Source organism: Podarcis pityusensis (genome assembly GCF_964106645.2).
Source record: "Podarcis pityusensis genome assembly, chromosome: 8".
NCBI classification, from domain to species: Eukaryota; Metazoa; Chordata; class Lepidosauria; order Squamata; family Lacertidae; genus Podarcis; species Podarcis pityusensis.
Genome location: NC_138033.1, coordinates 7,966,766 through 7,985,004, shown reverse-complemented (window position 1 = coordinate 7,985,004; position 18,239 = coordinate 7,966,766). Strand labels below are relative to the sequence as shown.

Sequence of the window (18,239 nt, the reverse complement as noted above, 5' to 3'; positions counted from 1 at the left end):
CATTGCATCGTTCTCTTGCTTTATGCTGCCTCCACATGGATGCAAGTTGACATTGCATGCAATCAAAAAAATCCAGAGATACTTTATTATCATTTCTCTACCGTGTTCTTTACGTTATAGTCATCCTTCCCAGCCTTTACACTGTTCCTCTGCAGAAACTGTGGCTGGGGTGGGGGTGGGGCGGGAAGAATCAGCTGCACAGATATATGATATGGGGGGGACACCTGGCTTGCCAGTAGCACATGTGAAAAGAATCTAGGAGTCTTAGTGGACTGCAAGCTGAACATGTGTCAACAGTGTGATGCAGCAGTATGTTATGGATATTGGGGGGGGGGGGGCAGATCTTTAAAGTTTAATGTTACAAATAGTGCCTGAATGTAACTCTCAACTTGACAGTTCAGGGAAGTTGTTTTTGTTTAGTCATTTAGTCATGTCCGACTCTTCGTGACCCCCTGGACCAGAGCACGCCAGGCACTCCTGTCTTCCACTGCCTCCCGCAGTTTGGTCAAACTCATGTTTGTAGCTTCGAGAACACTGTCCAACCATCTTGCCTCTGTTGTCCCCTTCTCCTTGTGCCCTCCATCTTTCCCAGCATCAGGGTCTTTTCCAGGGAGTCTTCTCTTCTCATGAGGTGGCCAAAGTATTGGAGCCTCAGCTTCAGGATCTGTCCTTCCAGTGAGCACTCAGGGCTGATTTCCTTCAGAATGGAAAGGTTTGATCTTCTTGCAGTCCATGGGAATCTCAAGAGTCTCCTCCAGCACCATAATTCAAAAGCATCAATTCTTCGGTGATCAGCCTTCTTTATGGTCCAGCTCTTAATTCCATACATCACTACTGGGAAAACCAGAGCTTTAACTATACGGACCTTTGTTGGCAAGGTGACGTCTCTGCTTTTTAAGATGCTGTCTAGGTTTGTCATTGCTTTTCGAGTGCAATATACCAGGAATGAATACCAGGAAACTTGTATTCAGACTGTCTTTTATTGTTTTAAAAAATCTTTATGATAAATGTGACTCGATATGTGGAGGAGAGAATAAAAGGATGGCTGCTTATTTCCTTGACATCTGGTGGGAGGGCGTTCCAGAGGGCGGGTGCCACCACTGAGAAGACCCTCTGCCTGATTCCCTGTAACCTCACTTCTTGCAATGAGGGAACTGCCAGAAGGCCCTCGGCGCTGGACCTCAATGTCCGGGCAGAATGATGGGGGTGGAGACGCTCCTTCAGGTATACTGGACCGAGGCCATTCAGGGCTTTAAAGGTCAGCACCAACACTTTGATCGCCGAAGAATTGATGCTTTTGAATTCTGGTGCTGGAGGAGACTCTTGAGAGTCCCATGGACTGCAAGCAGATCAAAGCTCTCCATTCTGAAGGAAATCAGCCCTGAGTGCTCCCTGGAAGGACAGATCATGAAGCTGAGGCTCCAAGACTTTGGCCACCTCATGAGAAGAGAAGACTCCCTGGAAAAGACCCTGATATTGGGAAAGATGGAGGGCACAAGGAGAAGGGGACGACAGAGGACGAGATGGTTGGATAGTGTTCTTGCAGCTTTTGACCAAACTGCGGGAGGCAGTGGAAGACAGGAGTGCCTGGCGTGCTCTGGTTCATGGGGTCACGAAGAGTCGGACACGACTAAATGACTAAACAACAACAACAACACTTCTGGGTACCAGTTGCTGGAAACCCCAGGAAGGGAGAGTTCCTCTTGTGCTCCAATTCTGCTTGCAGGCTTTCCACAGGCATGTGGCTGGCTGCTGCAAGAAGAAGATGCTGGACCGAATGGACCATTGGTTTGGTCCAGCAGGATCTTCTGATGCCCTTCAGACCTCAGACACCTGAAATCCAAGCCAGTTCTCTCCGAAGGGCTTGGGCCTGCTTTCCCTCCCACCCCCTCTTCCTACAAGCCGCCTTCCTCTGAAACCGTGTCTCCCAGGGGTGGGCTGGGAGGCGCCTCCCTCCCTGCTTCCCCTCCCTGCCTGCTTTCCTGCGGCTCCCGGTGCCCTAGGTGGTGGCAGCTGTTCATTCCGACCAGAGACAGCGGAGAGGAGCCACTTTGCTCTGCAAGGACGGCCGTAGACAACAGGTAACAGCCAGAGTTCTCCCTTGCTTGCCTCCTTTCGAACCCGGAGCTGTCCCTGGCTGGGGAGAGGCAAGGCAAAGGGTTGGGTTGGGTTGGGCGAGAGGCTTATTGCTCTGGAGTGATTCCGAGCGCGTGAGGATTGACTTGGCATTGGATCTGGCCAAGGTAGGTGGTTCCTGCACCTTTGAGGAGGTACGTTTTAAATCCTCACTTCTCCCCCAAATGCATCTGGTTCTCCGAGTTAGGTCTTCTTGGTAGATCTTCCCTGTCTCATCTAATCTTTTATTTCACTTTTCAAGTTGAAATTCCCTGCTGGAACCAAAAATCACAATGCTTCTCCATGCGCGCTCTCTCTCTCTCTTTTGCAGGCAATCAGATTATACCAGGGTAGTGTGGATTGGCAGGAAATAAAAATATTTGCAATACTGTATACGAGGCAGAATTCAAAATACAAAATGGCATGCAAGCAATGCTTGATAATTGTGCACCAAGCGCACCTAGGAGTTAGCCCCATTGAATTCAACAAGATGCAGTTGGGAATGCACTGTGAGGCTGCAATCCTCTACACATTTTCTGTTGAACTGAGTGGGCTTACTTCAGAGTAGGCGTGCACAGGACTGCACTGTTCTTGGCTGCAAAGAGAGATAGCTTCCTTCTCCATGCGAACGGCATTAAATTAAAATATCTCAGGCTTTGCTCATCCATATGGAGATGTGGTTTTGAAAAGTTGCCTTTTTCATGAGCTAGATTCCTTTTTGAAAAGTTCTCTTGGGCCACCACCTTTTTGCTTTCTTATAAGGCAGAGGGGCAATGAACCACAAACAGCTAACTTTAACTATTTAGCAGATGCTCCGTTGCTGTGATTTTACTCTTAATACTCAGAGATCCCTTTTAAAAGGCAAAACGTCCACTTAAGTCACTATTGCGCCCATTTAACAGGTGGTAGAACTGAGGCCAGGAGCGTGCGATGCCCTCAAGGTGGAAGGGCTCAGCGGCAGAGCAATCTGCCTTGCAGGTAGACGTTCTCAGGTTTGACCCCCAACAGCATGTAGGGCTAGGAAAAGACCTCTTCCTGAACCCCCAGAGGGCTGCTGCCAGTCAGTGTGAACACTATTGAACTAGATGTACTAATGGTCTGGCTTGGTACATAGAATAAGTCCCCAAAGGATAAGCAAGTTCCCCTTTTCTAGCAGCCACGGTATGGATTTTCCCCACTGAATTTTGCACCCGAATCCAGGAAATTGCTTGCCAATTATACCTGCCGCAATATTGTGCACTCTGCCTGTGAACTGCATTTGCTAGTCTGTGTCTTTTTAAAAAATCCAAGTGGTTTTACCATGGTCGTGAGATACGACGGGGAGAGAGACGTTGTCTGGGTCCACCTTCTTGCCTTACAAGAGCTCGTTCCCCTCCTGATATTTACCTGTGTAGATCTAAGATGAGGGACCTCCTTTCTCCCTCGGCAGCAGCTGTCAAGCTCAAAAGGGCTTTGGGCACAGCTGGCGAGGGCGGGCACTGCAGTGAGTTGGTGCCTCCACAGGGAGGGAGGAACAGCAGGTGAAGAATCACAGCATCTCCAACCTACAGGTATGTTTCGGACTACAACCCCCATCATCACCAGCCAACAGCTGTAGTCTAAATAATCTGGAGGGCACCAGGCTGAGACACCTGTGGCCTCCCCATGTAAGCTGCTCTTTGCATTCACAGGTGCATACTCTGCATGTGCTCAGAGGCCCTCTTGCTTAGTGCTTCGGCTGCTCCGCAGCAGACCATTGGAAAACCAACTTGGCTCAAACCCGTCCCTCACCTTATGTCCGCAAATCCTGAATTTCCCACTCCTCGTGACTCCAAACCCCCCCCCCAGCAAATTTGCTGGGCTGTGTGGGAGCCACATTCTTCAACCCTGTCCCGGGTTATGTACGTCGGCTGGCTCGAATCATGGCACGAGTTGCTTGGTGGGCAGCGGAATGACTCTGCCCATGCTCAGAGGCACTGCAGGCTTTTTCTATACTTCAGAGGTAGTAAATAATAATAATAATAATAATAATAATAATAATAATAATAATAATTTATTTATACCCCGCCCATCTGGCTGAGTTTCCTCAGCCATTCTGGGTGGCTTCCAATAGAGGGTTAAAAACAATATAGCATTAAATATTAAAAATTTCCCTAAACAGGGCTGCCTTCAGACGTCTTTTAAAGATAAGATAGCTGCTTATTTCCTTCACATCTGAAGGGAGGGTGTTCCACAGGGTGGGCGCCACTACCAAGAAGGCCCTCTGTCTGGTTCCCTGTAACCTCACCTCTCGCAATGAGGGAACCGCCAGAAGGCCCTCGGCGCTGGATCTCAGTGTCCGGGCTGAACGATGGGGTGGAGACGCTCCTTCAGGTATACTGGACCGAGGCCGTTTAGGGCTTTAAAGGTCAGCACCAACACTTTGAATTGTGCTCGGAAACATCCTGGGAGCCAATGAAGATCTCTCAACTCCCAGTCACCAGTCTAGCTGCCGCATTCTGGATTAATTGCCGTTTCCGGGTCACCTTCAAAGGTAGCCCCACGCAGAGCGCATTGCAGTAGTCCAAGTGGGAGATAACTAGAGCATGCACCACTCTGGCGAGACAGTCTGCGGGCAGGGAGGGGTCTCAGTAATGGATATCTGTATTAAATACCGATTCTGTCCCTCCCCTATTGCACTTTCCATGCACACAATGGAGCCCCCCCCCTCATGTTCCCACATACTTTTATCATCTCCATGTGCCCAAACCTTCCCTTCTCCCTTGCAGGGGGCTTCTCAATTAGCCGAGGGCTTTGAGCATGGCTGATGTGAGGGGTCAGGAGCGCATGGAGGTGGAAGGAAGGGGGCTAATGAGTTGCATTTGCCCCCCACGACCCTCTTGCTGCTCCTGCCGTGTAGCTAATTCCCTTTTCTCTTGGATCGTGGCTCAGCCTCTGGGCTTCCTGCTGTTCCTCAGTCACGCCCAGCTGTTCAGCTTCCCCTTCATCTACTCGCACCTCTCTCTTTGGGTCTGTTTCCTTTATTAAACTATTAAACTCTCAGGGCGGGTGGACCTGGCAGAGCCAGACGGCGTGGACACCATTGTTGTTGCAGCGCTGTTAATTAAGGCATTTGAATGAAATTCATCCAGCATCTCCATCTCACAGATCCTGCAGGCAGCATCCATAATACAGAGGTACCACAGGTTACATACACTTCAGGTTACAGACTCCGCTAACCCAGAAATAGTGCTTCAGGTTAAGAACTTTGCTTCAGGATGAGAACAGAAATCGGGCTCCAGCGGCGCGGCAGCAGCAAGAGGCCCCATTAGCTAAAGTGGTGCTTCAGGTTAAGAACAGTTTCAGGTTAAGAACGGACCTCCAGAACGAATTAAGTACTTAACCCGAGGTACCACTGTAATAATAATTGTTGTTGTTTAGTCGTGTCCGACTCTTTGTGACCCCCTGGACCAGAGCACACCAGGCACTCCTGTCTTCCACTGCCTCCTGCAGTTTGGTCAGACTCATGCTGGTAGCTTCGAGAACACTGTCCCACCATCTCGTCCTCTGTCGCCCCCTTCTCCTTGTGCCCTCCATCTTTCCCAACATCAGGGTCTTTTCCAGGGAGTCTTCTCTTCTCATGAGGTGGCCAAAGTATTGGAGCCTCAGCTTCAGGATCTGTCCTTCCCGTGAGCACTCAGGGCTGATTTCCTTCAGAATGGAGGAATAATAAAGTGAGATGAGCGCCGCAACCCCAGAGTCATCCGTAACTGGACCTAATGGTCAGGGGTCCCTTTACCAGAAACACATACACAATCTTTTCATTAAATGGAAAAGTCCCAGCACAAAAACCCCAAATGCTACTCTGCGGCTGCTCACCAAAGGTATTTATAAGTTTGGGGCATAGAGGGGCAGGCTCTCTGGACAAGGGATTTGTGTTGGTTCTGCTTTCGAAACAGCACCTTTCCCCCTTACCAGCGTGAGTAGTTAAATGGCAGTCATTGAACAACCCGCTATTGATTCTGCCTCATTAACTGAAGAACGCCTTCGCTCCCAGAGGGATCAGCTTTTAGAAAGCAAATTCTCAGAGCTGTATTTTCTATATTGTGTAACTCACCAAGGACTTAATTTAGTAAGATTTAGCCGTCCTGTGCTATTCAAGGTGTTTTGCCTATAGCGGGGTGGGGAGACCTGCCTCTCTGCAGATGTTATAAGGCTGTGGCTCTCATCAGCCCTGACTAGTAGGGAGAGAGAAATTTGTCAATTTCTTTGCCCTCTCTGAGTTTCTACTCTTAACAAACTAAAATGCAGCCTCACTTGTGATTTTATTCTGTTTCTAAAAGCTGCAGAAAAATTAACCAGCGCTTAACTTGCATCTCTCCTAATGTCGCATTTGCAAAAAGAATCTCTCGCACACACACAAAAAGATCCCTTCATATATATTAGTGTTGTCATACGTCCTGAATTTTCCCAGACATATCTAGAATACTGCAGTAGGCAGCAGTTTCCGGGCGGAAATTGGAAAAAAATGTCTGGGAAGATCCGGATGTATGGCAACCCATGTCGGCAGTGTCGTTTTTTGCAATTGCCTACAAAAATGGCTCAAAAATGACAACTTTGGGAAATATTGTATAAGATGAGAAGTTATGTTGTATGACTTTTGGAACTGATATGTAAAAAAAAAACCCCAAAAATGTATTGTTGTTGTTTAGTTGTTTAGTCGTGTCCGACTCTTTGTGACCCCCTGGACCAGAGCACACCAGGCACTCCTGTCTTCCACTGCCTCCCCCAGTTTGGTCAAACTCATGTTTGTAGCTTCGAGAACACTATCCAACCATCTCGTCCTCTGTCGTCCCCTTCTCCTTGGGCCCTCCATCTTTCCCAGCATCAGGGTCTTTTCCAGGGAGTCTTCTCTTCTCAGGAGGTGGCCAAAGTCTTGGAGCCTCAGTTTCAGGATCTGTCCTTCCAGTGAGCACTCAGGGCTGATTTCCTTCAGAATGGAGAGGTTTGATCTTCTTGCAGTCCATGGGACTCTCAAGAGTCTCCCCCAGCACCATAATTCAAAAGCATCCATTCTTTGGCGATCAGCCTTCTTTATGGTCCAGCTTTCACTTCCATACATCACTACTGGGAAAACCATAGCTTTTACTATACGGACCTTTGTTGGCAAGGTGATGTCCTCTACTTTTTAAGATGCTGTCTAGGTACAAAAACCAAAAATGACAACTTTGGATCCGGCACAGAGCAAGCATGACTCTGTGTCTCCAGCTTCCAGCCCAGCTCTCAAACACAACTCCTACCTCGGAGCTAGGAAAGACCCACCCATTAACCTGGAGGCTATAATCAGTTTTTACTCTTACAACCTACTTCTTTTGGGATGTTGATGAGGGTACTTAAGTGGCCAGCTATGGTCACTGTCTTGCAAAGAAACTTGTCCGATCAGTTCAGCAACCTGCTCTGTTAGATTCCAGCCCTCATCAGGTACAGGAACCCAATAATTGGAAGGGGCTTGGGGCATCATCCAGACTGATCCCCCCAAGCTCACAACGGTTTATTCTGAGAGATCAATAATGGCTATGGTTTGCTCTGATGAAATTACTGCTTCTGTGAACGTCGCTGGATCTAGAACTAGCTGTTTCCTAGTTCTGCTGGATCTCTCAGCGGCGTTCGATACCATCGACCATAATATCCTTCTGGACCGTGTAGAGGGGCTGGGAGCTGGGGGCACTGTCATACAGTGGTTCCGCTCCTTCCTCCTGAGCCGTGTTCAGAAAGTGTGTGGGGGGGATGAGTGTTCAGACCCCTGGGCTCTCACTTGTGGGGTGCCTCAGGGTTCTGTCCTCTCCCCCATGCTTTTCAACATCTACATGCAGCCGCTGGGAGAGATCATCAGGGGGTTTGGGCTGGGTGTTCATCAATATGCAGATGATACCCAGCTCTACCTCTCTTTTAAATCAGAACCAGTGAAGGCGGTGAAGGTCCTGTGTGAGTGTCTGGAGGCGGTTGGAGGATGGATGGCAGCCAACAGATTGAGGTTGAATCCTGACAAGACAGAAGTACTGTTTTTGGGGTCTAGGAGGTTGGCGGGTGTGGAGGACTCCCTGGTTCTGAATGGGGTAACTGTGCCCCTGAAGGACCAGGTGCGCAGTCTGGGAGTCATTTTGGACTCACAGCTGTCCATGGAGGCACAGGTCAATTCTGTGTCCAGGGCAGCTGTTTATCAGCTCCATCTGGTTTGCAGGCTGAGACCCTACCTGCCCGCGGTCTGTCTCGCCAGAGTGGTGCATGCTCTGGTTATCTCCTGCTTGGACTATTGCAATGTGCTCTACATGGGGCTACCTTTGAAGGTGACCCGGAAACTACAACTAATCCCGAATGCGGCAGCTAGACTGGGGACTGGGAGCGGCCGCCAAGACCACATAACACCGGTCTTGAAAGACTTACATTGGCTCCCAGTACGTTTCCAAGCACAATTCAAAGTGTTGGTGTTGATCTTTAAAGCCCTAAACGGCCTCGGGCCAGAATATCTGAAGGAGCGTCTCCACCCCCATCGTTCTGCCCGGACACAGAGGTCCAGCGCCGAGGGCCTTCTGGCGGTTCCCTCACTGCAAGAAGCCAAGTTTCAGGGAACCAGGCAGAGGGCCTTCTCAGTAGTGGCGCCCGCCCTGTGGAACGCCCTCCCACCAGATGTCAAAGAGAAGAACAACTATCAAACTTTTAGAAGACATCTGAAGGCAGCCCTGTTTAGGGAAGCTTTTAATGTTTGATGTATTACTGTGTTTTAATATTTGGTTGGAAGCCACCCAGAGTGGCTGGGGAAGCCCAGCCAGATGGGCGGGGTGTAAATAAATTATTATTATTATTATTATTATTATTATTATTATTATTATTAATCTGAGAGGAGAGGGCTCAGAGGTCAGTTGTTTCCACTGAATATTACTATCTGCCTGTCTCTTCTCCCTCTCTCTGCCCACCTGCTGACCACAAAGCCACTCCAGCCGGGTGAGGGATAATGTCTAACAACATGGCCAAGATTGCAGAGGCACGGAAGACGGTGGAGCAGCTGAAACTGGAAGTGAACATCGACCGGATGAAGGTGAGCTTCCCCATCTCCTCTCCTCACCTACTGCATGAGGTGCACTTCCATGTACAGTGGTACCTCGGGTTACATACGCTTCAGGTTACAGATGCTTCAGGTTACAGACTCCGCTAACCCAGAAATAGTGCTTCAGGTTAAGAACTTTGCTTCAGGATGAGAACAGAAATCGTGCTCCGGCGGCACGGTGGCAGCAGGAGGCCCCATTAGCTAAAGTGGTGCTTCAGGTTAAGAACAGTTTCAGGTTAAGAACGGACCTCCGGAACGAATTAAGTACTTAACCTGAGGTACCACTGTATACAACACCGTGTTTCAGTTCTGCGCGGTGAAGCAGCCGAACAGTCTCCAAGGGCAGGCAGGCCGGCCTACCGTGCGGTAGTCTAGCTTAAGTGTTGCAAAAGGCGTGCTCACTAGTTCCAACGAAAGAAGAACGGCAGGCAAAATTATTGGACTATGCAGAATTGGACAAAATGACACGAAGGATTCGAAACCTGCGGGACCAGAGATTTACAGAAGATTGGAAGAAGTATAGGAATTATTTGAAGAGCAACTGTAATCGACAAATTATGCTAGCAGGACTACAAGAAGTTTTGTAAGGGGAAATATACGAAGTGTTATAAAGTAGGAAAAGATAAGAGATATTGGTTATGAGTTTGAAATATAATAGGAAAAATAAGAAATGCATACTAGGAGATTAGATTGGGAAAATTTTCCAGACAGTACTGATGGAAGTCAAACAAATGGAATAAGATGTAAAAGTATATTTAATTACTGTTGTAAATGATATGTTTATACACACACACACACTGTATTTTTCGCTCCATAGGGTGCACTGGACCAATAAGGCGCACCTAGTTTTTCGAGGGGAAAATCAAGAAAAAAAATATTTAAGGAGTGCGCGGCTCCTGCGGGCTTTTCTACGAGGAGGGAGAAGGAACTGACTGGCCGCGTCAGTCCCTTCTCCCTCCTGGTGAAAAGCCCGCAAGAGCCGCACAGAGCTTGTGTGTGGCTCTTGGGGGCTTTCCCCGCTTGCCTCCCCCCTGCATTCGCTCCATAAGACGCACACACATTTCCCCTTACTTTTTAGGAGGGAAAAAGTGTGTCTTATGGAGCGAAAAATACGGTGTGTATATATATATATGGCGTGCTGACTCTCTTTCCCTCCGTGGCAGGTGTCCAAGGCAGCGGCCGACCTCCTGGCCCACTGCGAAGCCCACGCCAAAGAGGACCCTCTGGTGACCCCGGTGCCATCTGCGGAGAACCCCTTCCGTGAGAAACGGCTCTTTTGCATCGTGCTGTGAGCCTGGAAGTGGATTGGACGGGAGAGACAAATGGTAGACTCCTCCCACTTCCAGACCAGGGCGGTGGTGGGCGGAACTTCCTCTTGTATGTTCGTGGTACACCCTGATCCCCTTTCAAATCCCCATTTCTAACCTGGTCCTATCTCCATCCAGCAAAAAAACCCACACAAAAAACAGGACTGTGTGTATTCTGTAGAGAAAACGTGTCTCAGCTTCTTCTTTTTTAAAGCAAGTTACTGGTCCTCATTGCTGTCAGAAATAAGCTTGTCCGGCCTGTGTTGTTTCCTGATCCCAATGATAAACAAATAAACCCTGGTATGTGTGCATGGTGCCCATGACAGTTTCTCTGGTAGGCAGATGTGCCCGCAGGCCCAAGAAGGTTGGCAACCTTCTGCCCCAGGGGCTGGGAGGGAGGAAGTGACCTCAACATGGGTTGATCTAGATGAGCCCTGATGATCCCTTCCAATTCAGCAATTCTATGGTTCTATGATCTCCTTCCATTCAAGGAATCGCCCCCAGGGTACTGTTAGAGGAGAATTCTACCTCCCATCTCCTCCTTTGTTTTTCCTTTCCAATAAATGTTGAACTGATTATTTCCACGCCTCTTTCCTGTTTCCACCAACCACGCTCTCGGGGCATCGAGTCCACAAGAGGCAAAATGTCCTAATGGAGGTGGTGTTCTTTGACGGTTATCTCACTTTTCTGCGGAACAGCAGCAAGACAGAACAGTTATCTTAGCAGCCTTTCCATCAAACGTGGGAGGACAGAAGGCAGGCGTTCCCGGAAGCCCACGGCCGGGTTTCAGAGCTTAATCAATCACACACATGTTTTTGAGGGGAGAGTTAGGGAAATGGTGCAGTTCCTTAGATAGAGTGAGCAGCCCCTCTCCCCAATTTTTAAATCTGTTGCGGTTTCGTGGCTGATGCGGTTTGAAGCGGGAGACGGATTTCCACCCCTGGCCTCAGTGGGAGAAACGTAAGATTGTACTGCTGAGAAGCCATTGCCAAAACATTGGGGGCTTTTAAGAAGAAGCCAATTTGCCAACAGCGATGCTGTCAGGCACTTATCCCATCAGTAGTTTTTCCTGCACCTTCTTAAAGGTAAAGGTAAAGGGACCCCTGACTATTAGGTCCAGTTGTGGCCATCTCTGGGGTTGCAGCGCTCATCTCGCTTTATTGGCCAAGGGAGCCGGCATACAGCTTCCGGGTCATGTGGCCAGCATGACTAAGCCGCTTCTGGCGAACCAGAGCAGCGCACGGAAACGCCGTTTACCTTCCCGCCGGAGCGGTACCTATTTATCTCCTTGCACTTTGAGGTGCTTTCGAACTGCTAGGTTGGCAGGAGCAGGGTCTGCGCAACGGGATCTCACCCCGTCGCGGGGATTCGAACCGCCAGCCTTCTGATCAGCAAGTCCTAGGCTCTGTGGTCAGGCACTCATCCCATCAGTGGGTTTTCCTGCTCCTTCTTAAGCACTCCATAACTCAGCCTTTCCCCAAACTGGTGCCCCCGGCCCCAGTTGATTCTTTGGAGTGCAATTATCATGATTTGTGTTCTTTGGCTGTGCTGAATTGGGTGTTGAGAACTGTTATCCAAAACATCTGGAAGGCACCAGGAAGGAGTTTGGCTGCACTAACCACTCTCATGGACTGCAACAGTCCCATGGGGTGCAAGAAGATCAAACGTATCCATTCTTCAGGAAATCAGCCCTGAGTGCTCACTGGAAGGACAGATCCTGAAGCTGAGACTCCAATACTTTGGCCACCTCATGAGAAGAGAAGACTCCCTGGAAAAGACCCTGATGTTGGGAAAGATGGAGGGCACAAGGAGAAGGGGACGACAGAGGACGAGATGGTGGGACAGTGTTCTTGAAGATACCAGCATGAGTTTGACTAAACTGTGGGAGGCAATAGAAGACAGGAGTGCCTGGCGTGCTCTGGTCCAGGGGGTCACGAAGAGTCAGACACGACTAAACGACTAAACAACAACAACCACTCTACCTCATTATTGCATGTGTTGGTGTCCTGACATGTTTTTTCGCTAGGCGCCCAAAAGGCAAAAAAGGGTTTATCAGCAAAATTGGCTAATGATCGCTCTTTTAATCTTGCTTTATGTTCTCTTTTTCCTTCCCCAGCAAAGGTTTGCATTAGTATAACCATAACGTTTAACTTCTGTCGGCCACAATGAGCAAATAACTCTCTGCTCTCTCAATTAGTCTATAATCCATTCCAAAAGCCTTGATTTAAGTTCTGCTAATTTGCCATTTTTCTTGATGATCAGGCCAGTAACTGCACTGCTGGCTCCGTCTAGGCCATGAACTTCTTCTGGAGATCTCCCAGTCTTCCGTCAAAAGAGCCTTGTTCCTCCATCTGTGTTTTGACGCACTGAGCAGGGCGCATGTAAAGGAACAAATCGCGTCCTCATCTGTCACATGACGCCAGTGAAAGGGTGTCCCAGTCAATGCATGCTGGTGATTCTGTAAACTGAAAATCTAAGAAATTTCAGCTCACAAAGTAGAATGGAGGAAATGTAGCTCTGCGCTAAACCGCAGTTCTGAGGATTTTGTGCGTGTGAGGATGTGCTTTAAATGTACAGTATGTATGTAGAGTAAGAGAGGAGGCCTGGAAGAAGGAGCCGAGCATGAAGCTTCTTTCAAGAATATTTGTTGCTGTTTAGTCATTTAGTTGTGTCCGACTCTTCGTGACCCCCTGGACCAGAGCACGCCAGGCACTCCGGTCTTCCACTGCCTCCCGCAGTTTGGTCAAACTCATGTTTGTAGCTTCGAGAACACTGTCCAACCATCTCATCCTCTGTTGTCCCCTTCTCCTTGTGCCCTCCATCTTTCCCAACATCAGGGTCTTTTCCAGGGAGTCTTCTCTTCTCATAAGGTGGCCAAAGTATTAGAGCCTCAGCTTCAGGATCTGTCCTTCCAGTGAGCACTCAGGGCTGATTTCCTTCAGAATGGGGAGGTTTGATCTTCTTGCAGTCCATGGGACTCTCAAGAGTCTCCTCCAGCACCATAATTCAAAAGCATCCATTCTTTGGTGATCAGCCTTCTTTATGGTCCAGCTCTCACTTCCATAGAACACTACTGGGAAAACCACAGCTTTAACTATACGGACCTTTGTTGGCAAGGTGATGTCTCTGCTTTTTAAGATGCTGTCTAGGTTTGTCATTGCTTTTCTCCCAAGAAGCAGGCGTCTTTTCCTTTCGTGACTGCTGTCACCATCTGCAGTGATCATGGAGCCCAAGAAAGTAAAATCTCTCACTGCCTCTATTTCTTCCCCTTCTATTTGCCAGGAGGTGATGGGACCAGTGGCCAATATCTTAGGGGGTTTTTTATGTTGAGCTTCAGACCATATTTTGCACTCTCCTCTTTCACCCTATTATATTATATTATATTATATTATATTATATTAACTATATAAGAAAATTGGAATGCTGTTGTCATGCTGTAGTTCATGTGGCCACCAATGGGCGGTGATGTGATGATGGAACAACAAGGCAGCAAGAAAGCAGGTAAATTGTTCAAAGAAGGCTGAGTGGTGTATTGAAGCCTACTTCTGGACTTTTGCAAGTAGTCTGACTGGGCACCGTGGGAAATATGCCTTTTTTCCTGGCAGCAAAGCAAAAGACAAGGGCCGTCTACCAGCCATGTATCATGCCCTTCCAGAATCTGAGAATGCAGCCACAAAGTCCCCCCCATTGCAAGGAACAGGTCTCCCACGCTCTTTGGCTGATTCACCCACCCATCCAAGAAAGCATCATTTCTCGGCAAAGATGATCCCAGAAGACCTCTCTCTCTCTCTCTCTCTCTCTCTCTCTCTCTCTCTCTCTCGTATATAAAAAATCTGTGTCAGAGATTTTGAAGAAAACTGCAGCTAGAATCGGGACTCTCCCAGGATTAATTGGAATGAATCTTGGGAATAACTTCCTTTTAAGAAATGTTTCATAATCCACTTGGCTTGTGACCTCTGGCACTCCAGGCTGCAGAGGCAGTAAATTCACTATAACCCCATCGATACATAAAGAGGAGGGGAAACCCCAGCAGCAAGGGTCAAGGGAGCCTTTGGAAAAGGCCTGTGAGGAAGCTGGGAAAGAATTTGCATGAATCACAATGACAGATGGAAGCTATGAATAACGAGGGGGGGGGGAGCTAGCTCACTCCACATTGACTCAGAAACCAGAGAATCTGATTGATGACCTAGGCAGTGTCGAATATTTAGGTAAACAGCTGGACCATAAAGAAGGCTGATCGCCGAAGAATTGATGCTTTTGAATTCTGGTGCTGGAGGAGACTCTTGAGAGTCCCATGGACTGCAAGAAGATCAAACCTCTCCATTCTGAAGGAAATCAGCCCTGAGTGCTCACTGGAAGGACAGATCCTGAAGCTGAGGCTCCAATACGACTAAACAACAACTGCACATGCTCAGGCTCTTTCTCAAAGGGATAGCAAAGGTCTACTCCAGGGGTCAGCAAACTTTTTCAACAGGGGGCCGGTCCACTGTCCCTCAGACCTTGTGGGGGGGCAGACTATATTTTGAGGAAAAAAGAAAAAAGAAAAAATTCCTATGCCCCACAAATAACCCAGAGATGCATTTTAAATAAAAGGACACATTCTACTCATGTAAAAACACACTGATTCCTGGACAGTCTGCGGGCCGGATTTAGAAGGCGATTGGGCCGGATCCAGCCCCCGGGCCTTAGTTTGCCTGTTGTTGTTCAGTCGTTTAGTCATGTCCGACTCTTCGTGACCCCCTGGACCAGAGCACACCAGGCACTCCTGTCTTCCACTGACTCCCGCAGTTTGCTCAAACTCATGCTGGTAGCTTCGAGAACACTGTCCAACCATCTCTTCCTCTGTCGTCCCCTTCTCCTTGTGCCCTCCATCTTTCCCAGCATGAGGGTCTTTTCCAGGGAGTCTTCTCTTCTCATGAGGTGGCCAAAGTATTGGAGCCTCAGCTTCAGGATCTGTCCTTCCAGTGAGCACTCAGGGCTGATTTCCTTAAGAATGGAGAGGTTTGATCTTCTTGCAGTCCATGGGACTCTCAAGAGTCTCCTCCAGCACCATAATTCAAAAGCATCAATTCTTCAGCGATCAGCCTTCTTTATGGTCCAGCTCTCACTTCCATACGTCACTACTGGGAAAACCATGGCTTTAACTATATGGACCTTTGTTGGCAAGGTGATGTCTCTGCTTTTTTTTTTTGGTCAACTCCATATTTAAAGCACACACACACACACACACACACCCAAGAATCCTGGGACTTGCAGTTTACCCCTCACAGGGCTACCATTTCCCTCAGGATCTTTAACGAACTACAGTTTCTGGGATGCTTGGAGGGAAGTAATACGCCTTAAATGTGCATTGAATATCATTCAAATGTGTGATGTGGTTCTGCCCCTGCAAGTAGCCAGACTCTCTGAATTTTATCAGTTGAAAACCAGACCTGTGGGTTTATTTTAAAAAATGAAAAGAAGCTTATTGCTATTTCAACGTAAATAGAACAGAGCCAGGGCAAAGTGGTACAATAGCTTATTACAGGAGGAACAATAAGGAAAAGAAAGGAAAGTTTACATTACAACTTTAATTGGTCTTAAGTAAATAAAGAGGGCAATTAGGATAATTCAAAAGTGTAAGATCAATAAGCGAGACAAGTTGAAAGATTGCAAAGGCTTTGTGAGTCAGGCAGAGGGTACAGCTTGAATATAAAAGAGGGAGTTTTCACTTTTCACTTAAGTTATTAATTTAAATCCAGTGTGAGCACACACAGATACCCATGTGGTTACTGATTCTGACAGCTGCATTTTTTTAACCAGCAGAGTTTGCCCATAGAGGCAGGGGGGCCCAGGATGGGCAAATCTGCCAATTCTGCTTTCTCATTTCTCCAGACTCGGGTTCAGATTTCCGCATTATTTGTTCAAATCCTCGTGAAAATGTGTCTGCATTTGAGTACTCCTCGGCTTCTTTACTCCCTGCTTCCTGATCCTCGGACCCCTGACTTTGTGACTCCTTGCTTTTTGACCCTTGGACCCCTGACTTCGTGACTCCTTGCTTCTTAACCCTCGGACCCCTGACTTCTTGACTCCTTGCTTCTTGACCCTCGGACCCCTGACTTCTTGACTCCTTGCTTCTTGATCCCCGGACCCCTGACTTCTTGACTCCTTGCTTCTTGACCCTCGGACCCCTGACTTTGTGACTCCTTGCTTTTTGACCCTTGGACCCCTGACTTTGTGACTCCTTGCTTCTTGATCCTCGGACCCCTGACTTCGTAACTCCTTGCTTCCTGATCCTCAGACCCCTGACTTCGTGACTCCTTGCTTCTTGACCCTCAGACCCCTGACTTCGTGACTCCTTGCTTCTTGACCCTCGGATCCCTGACTTCTTGACTCCTTGCTTCTTGATCCCCGGACCCCTGACTTCGTGACTCCTTGCTTCTTGATCCTCGGACCCCTGACTTAGTGACTCCTTGCTTCTTGATCCTCAGACCCCTGACTTCTTGACTCCTTGCTTCTTGATCCTCGGACCCCTGACTTCGTGACTCCTTGCTTCTTGATCCCCGGACCCCTGACTTCGTGACTCCTTGCTTCTTGATCCTCGGACCCCTGACTTCGTGACTCCTTGCTTCTTGATCCTCAGACCCCTGACTTCTTGACTCCTTGCTTCCTGACCCTCAGACCCTTGGCTTCCTGAATCCTGGCTTCTGGACACCCGTTCTTGCTCCCACCCCGCCATCTTGCCTCTGGTCCCGACGTCCCCTGCCGGGACTTCGATCGCCCATGAACCGGACCGTGACACCGGGCATTTGAACCTGGAACCATCTGCATGCAAAGCAGATGGTTTTTCCACTGAGCCACGGGCCATTCTCCATCTTGCTGGGGACAGATCATCTGCTTTCACTCTAGCCCTCTTCTCTGGAACTGCCAGGTCTTGTTTACGTGTCTCTCTTGCCCACATGATGCTGTTGGCAGCCCATTGGATTCCAGTATTGTGGTGTCACCTTCCTTTCCCTCCCCCCCCCTCCAGGCCTCATTCATGATTTATTCATTTATTGCATTTCTACGCACCCCCCTTTTTCCCCTCCAAGGAGCTCGTGGTTTTCCCACTGCCCATTTAATCCCCACAACAATCTTGAGAGGTACGGTTAGGCTGAGAGGCAGTGATGGGTCCCCACACTCTCACCCACTGAGCTTCAGGGCCAAATTGGGATTTGAACTCTAGCCACTACACCACACTGTCTCTCACAGATGATTATGTGTATTTTTGTGTGTGGAAAAACCACAACTGCAGCACCAGCCTGACCAGCTTTCCAATGCTTGAAATTTGAGCCCGTTTTATGGCTTCCTGTGGCTCTGAGATGTGGGGTTGTTGTGGTTAAGGCTTGGCATTACCTTCTTGAAATGTATGGTAGATAATGATCCAACGCTGAAAACATTAGAGACTGGGAAATGGAATTAAGCCCAATTGCCTCCTGTTGTAATGCTTCAGATGAAGAGGGGAAACAAAAAGGGTTGTGACCTAGAAACAAATTAGTGCTGTGCCTTTGAATCAGAATTAAATTTGGCAACAAAAAACTTGCGCTGTTATATTTACCAGCAGGAAATTTACCAGTTGAAATGTTCCCATCACTTCGTTCTTCCCGTACAGGGAAAAGCTTCATCTGTCAGAGGAGAGAAATATGGCTGGTATGTTTTTTGTTTTTAAAAAGTAGTAGTGGCACTCCCTTTACAGCAACCCTGTGAGGTAGGCTAGAGTGACACGCACAGAGGCT

The 18,239-nt window shown here is 48.4% G+C and overlaps 2 protein-coding genes across 3 annotated transcripts in view; both read left to right on the top strand.

The window, feature by feature from the left end:
* STRN4 (striatin 4) overlaps positions 1 to 6,823 on the top strand; it is a gene marked incomplete at its 5' end in the record, with an annotated part of 188,023 nt that extends 181,200 nt beyond the window's left edge. Inside the window, one exon of the mRNA XM_081018693.1 lies at positions 6,786 to 6,823. Within this exon, the coding sequence (XP_080874819.1) occupies positions 6,786 to 6,793 (8 nt within the window). The 3' untranslated portion in view covers positions 6,794 to 6,823. The remainder of the gene's footprint in view (positions 1 to 6,785) is intronic.
* On the top strand, positions 1,981 to 11,063 carry GNG8 (G protein subunit gamma 8). Of its 2 annotated transcripts, none has more exons than XM_081019542.1 (3): positions 1,981 to 2,081; positions 9,063 to 9,169; positions 10,342 to 11,063. In XM_081019542.1, exons 2-3 carry the CDS (start codon positions 9,086 to 9,088, stop codon positions 10,468 to 10,470), a joined length of 213 nt encoding a protein of 70 aa, XP_080875668.1. In that variant the 5' UTR covers positions 1,981 to 2,081; positions 9,063 to 9,085; the 3' UTR covers positions 10,471 to 11,063. The 2 variants fall into 2 exon arrangements, with proteins under 2 accessions (XP_080875668.1, XP_080875667.1); XM_081019541.1 differs by having other exon boundaries at positions 2,013 to 2,243.
* Positions 11,064 to 18,239: the final 7,176 nt, after the last annotated feature.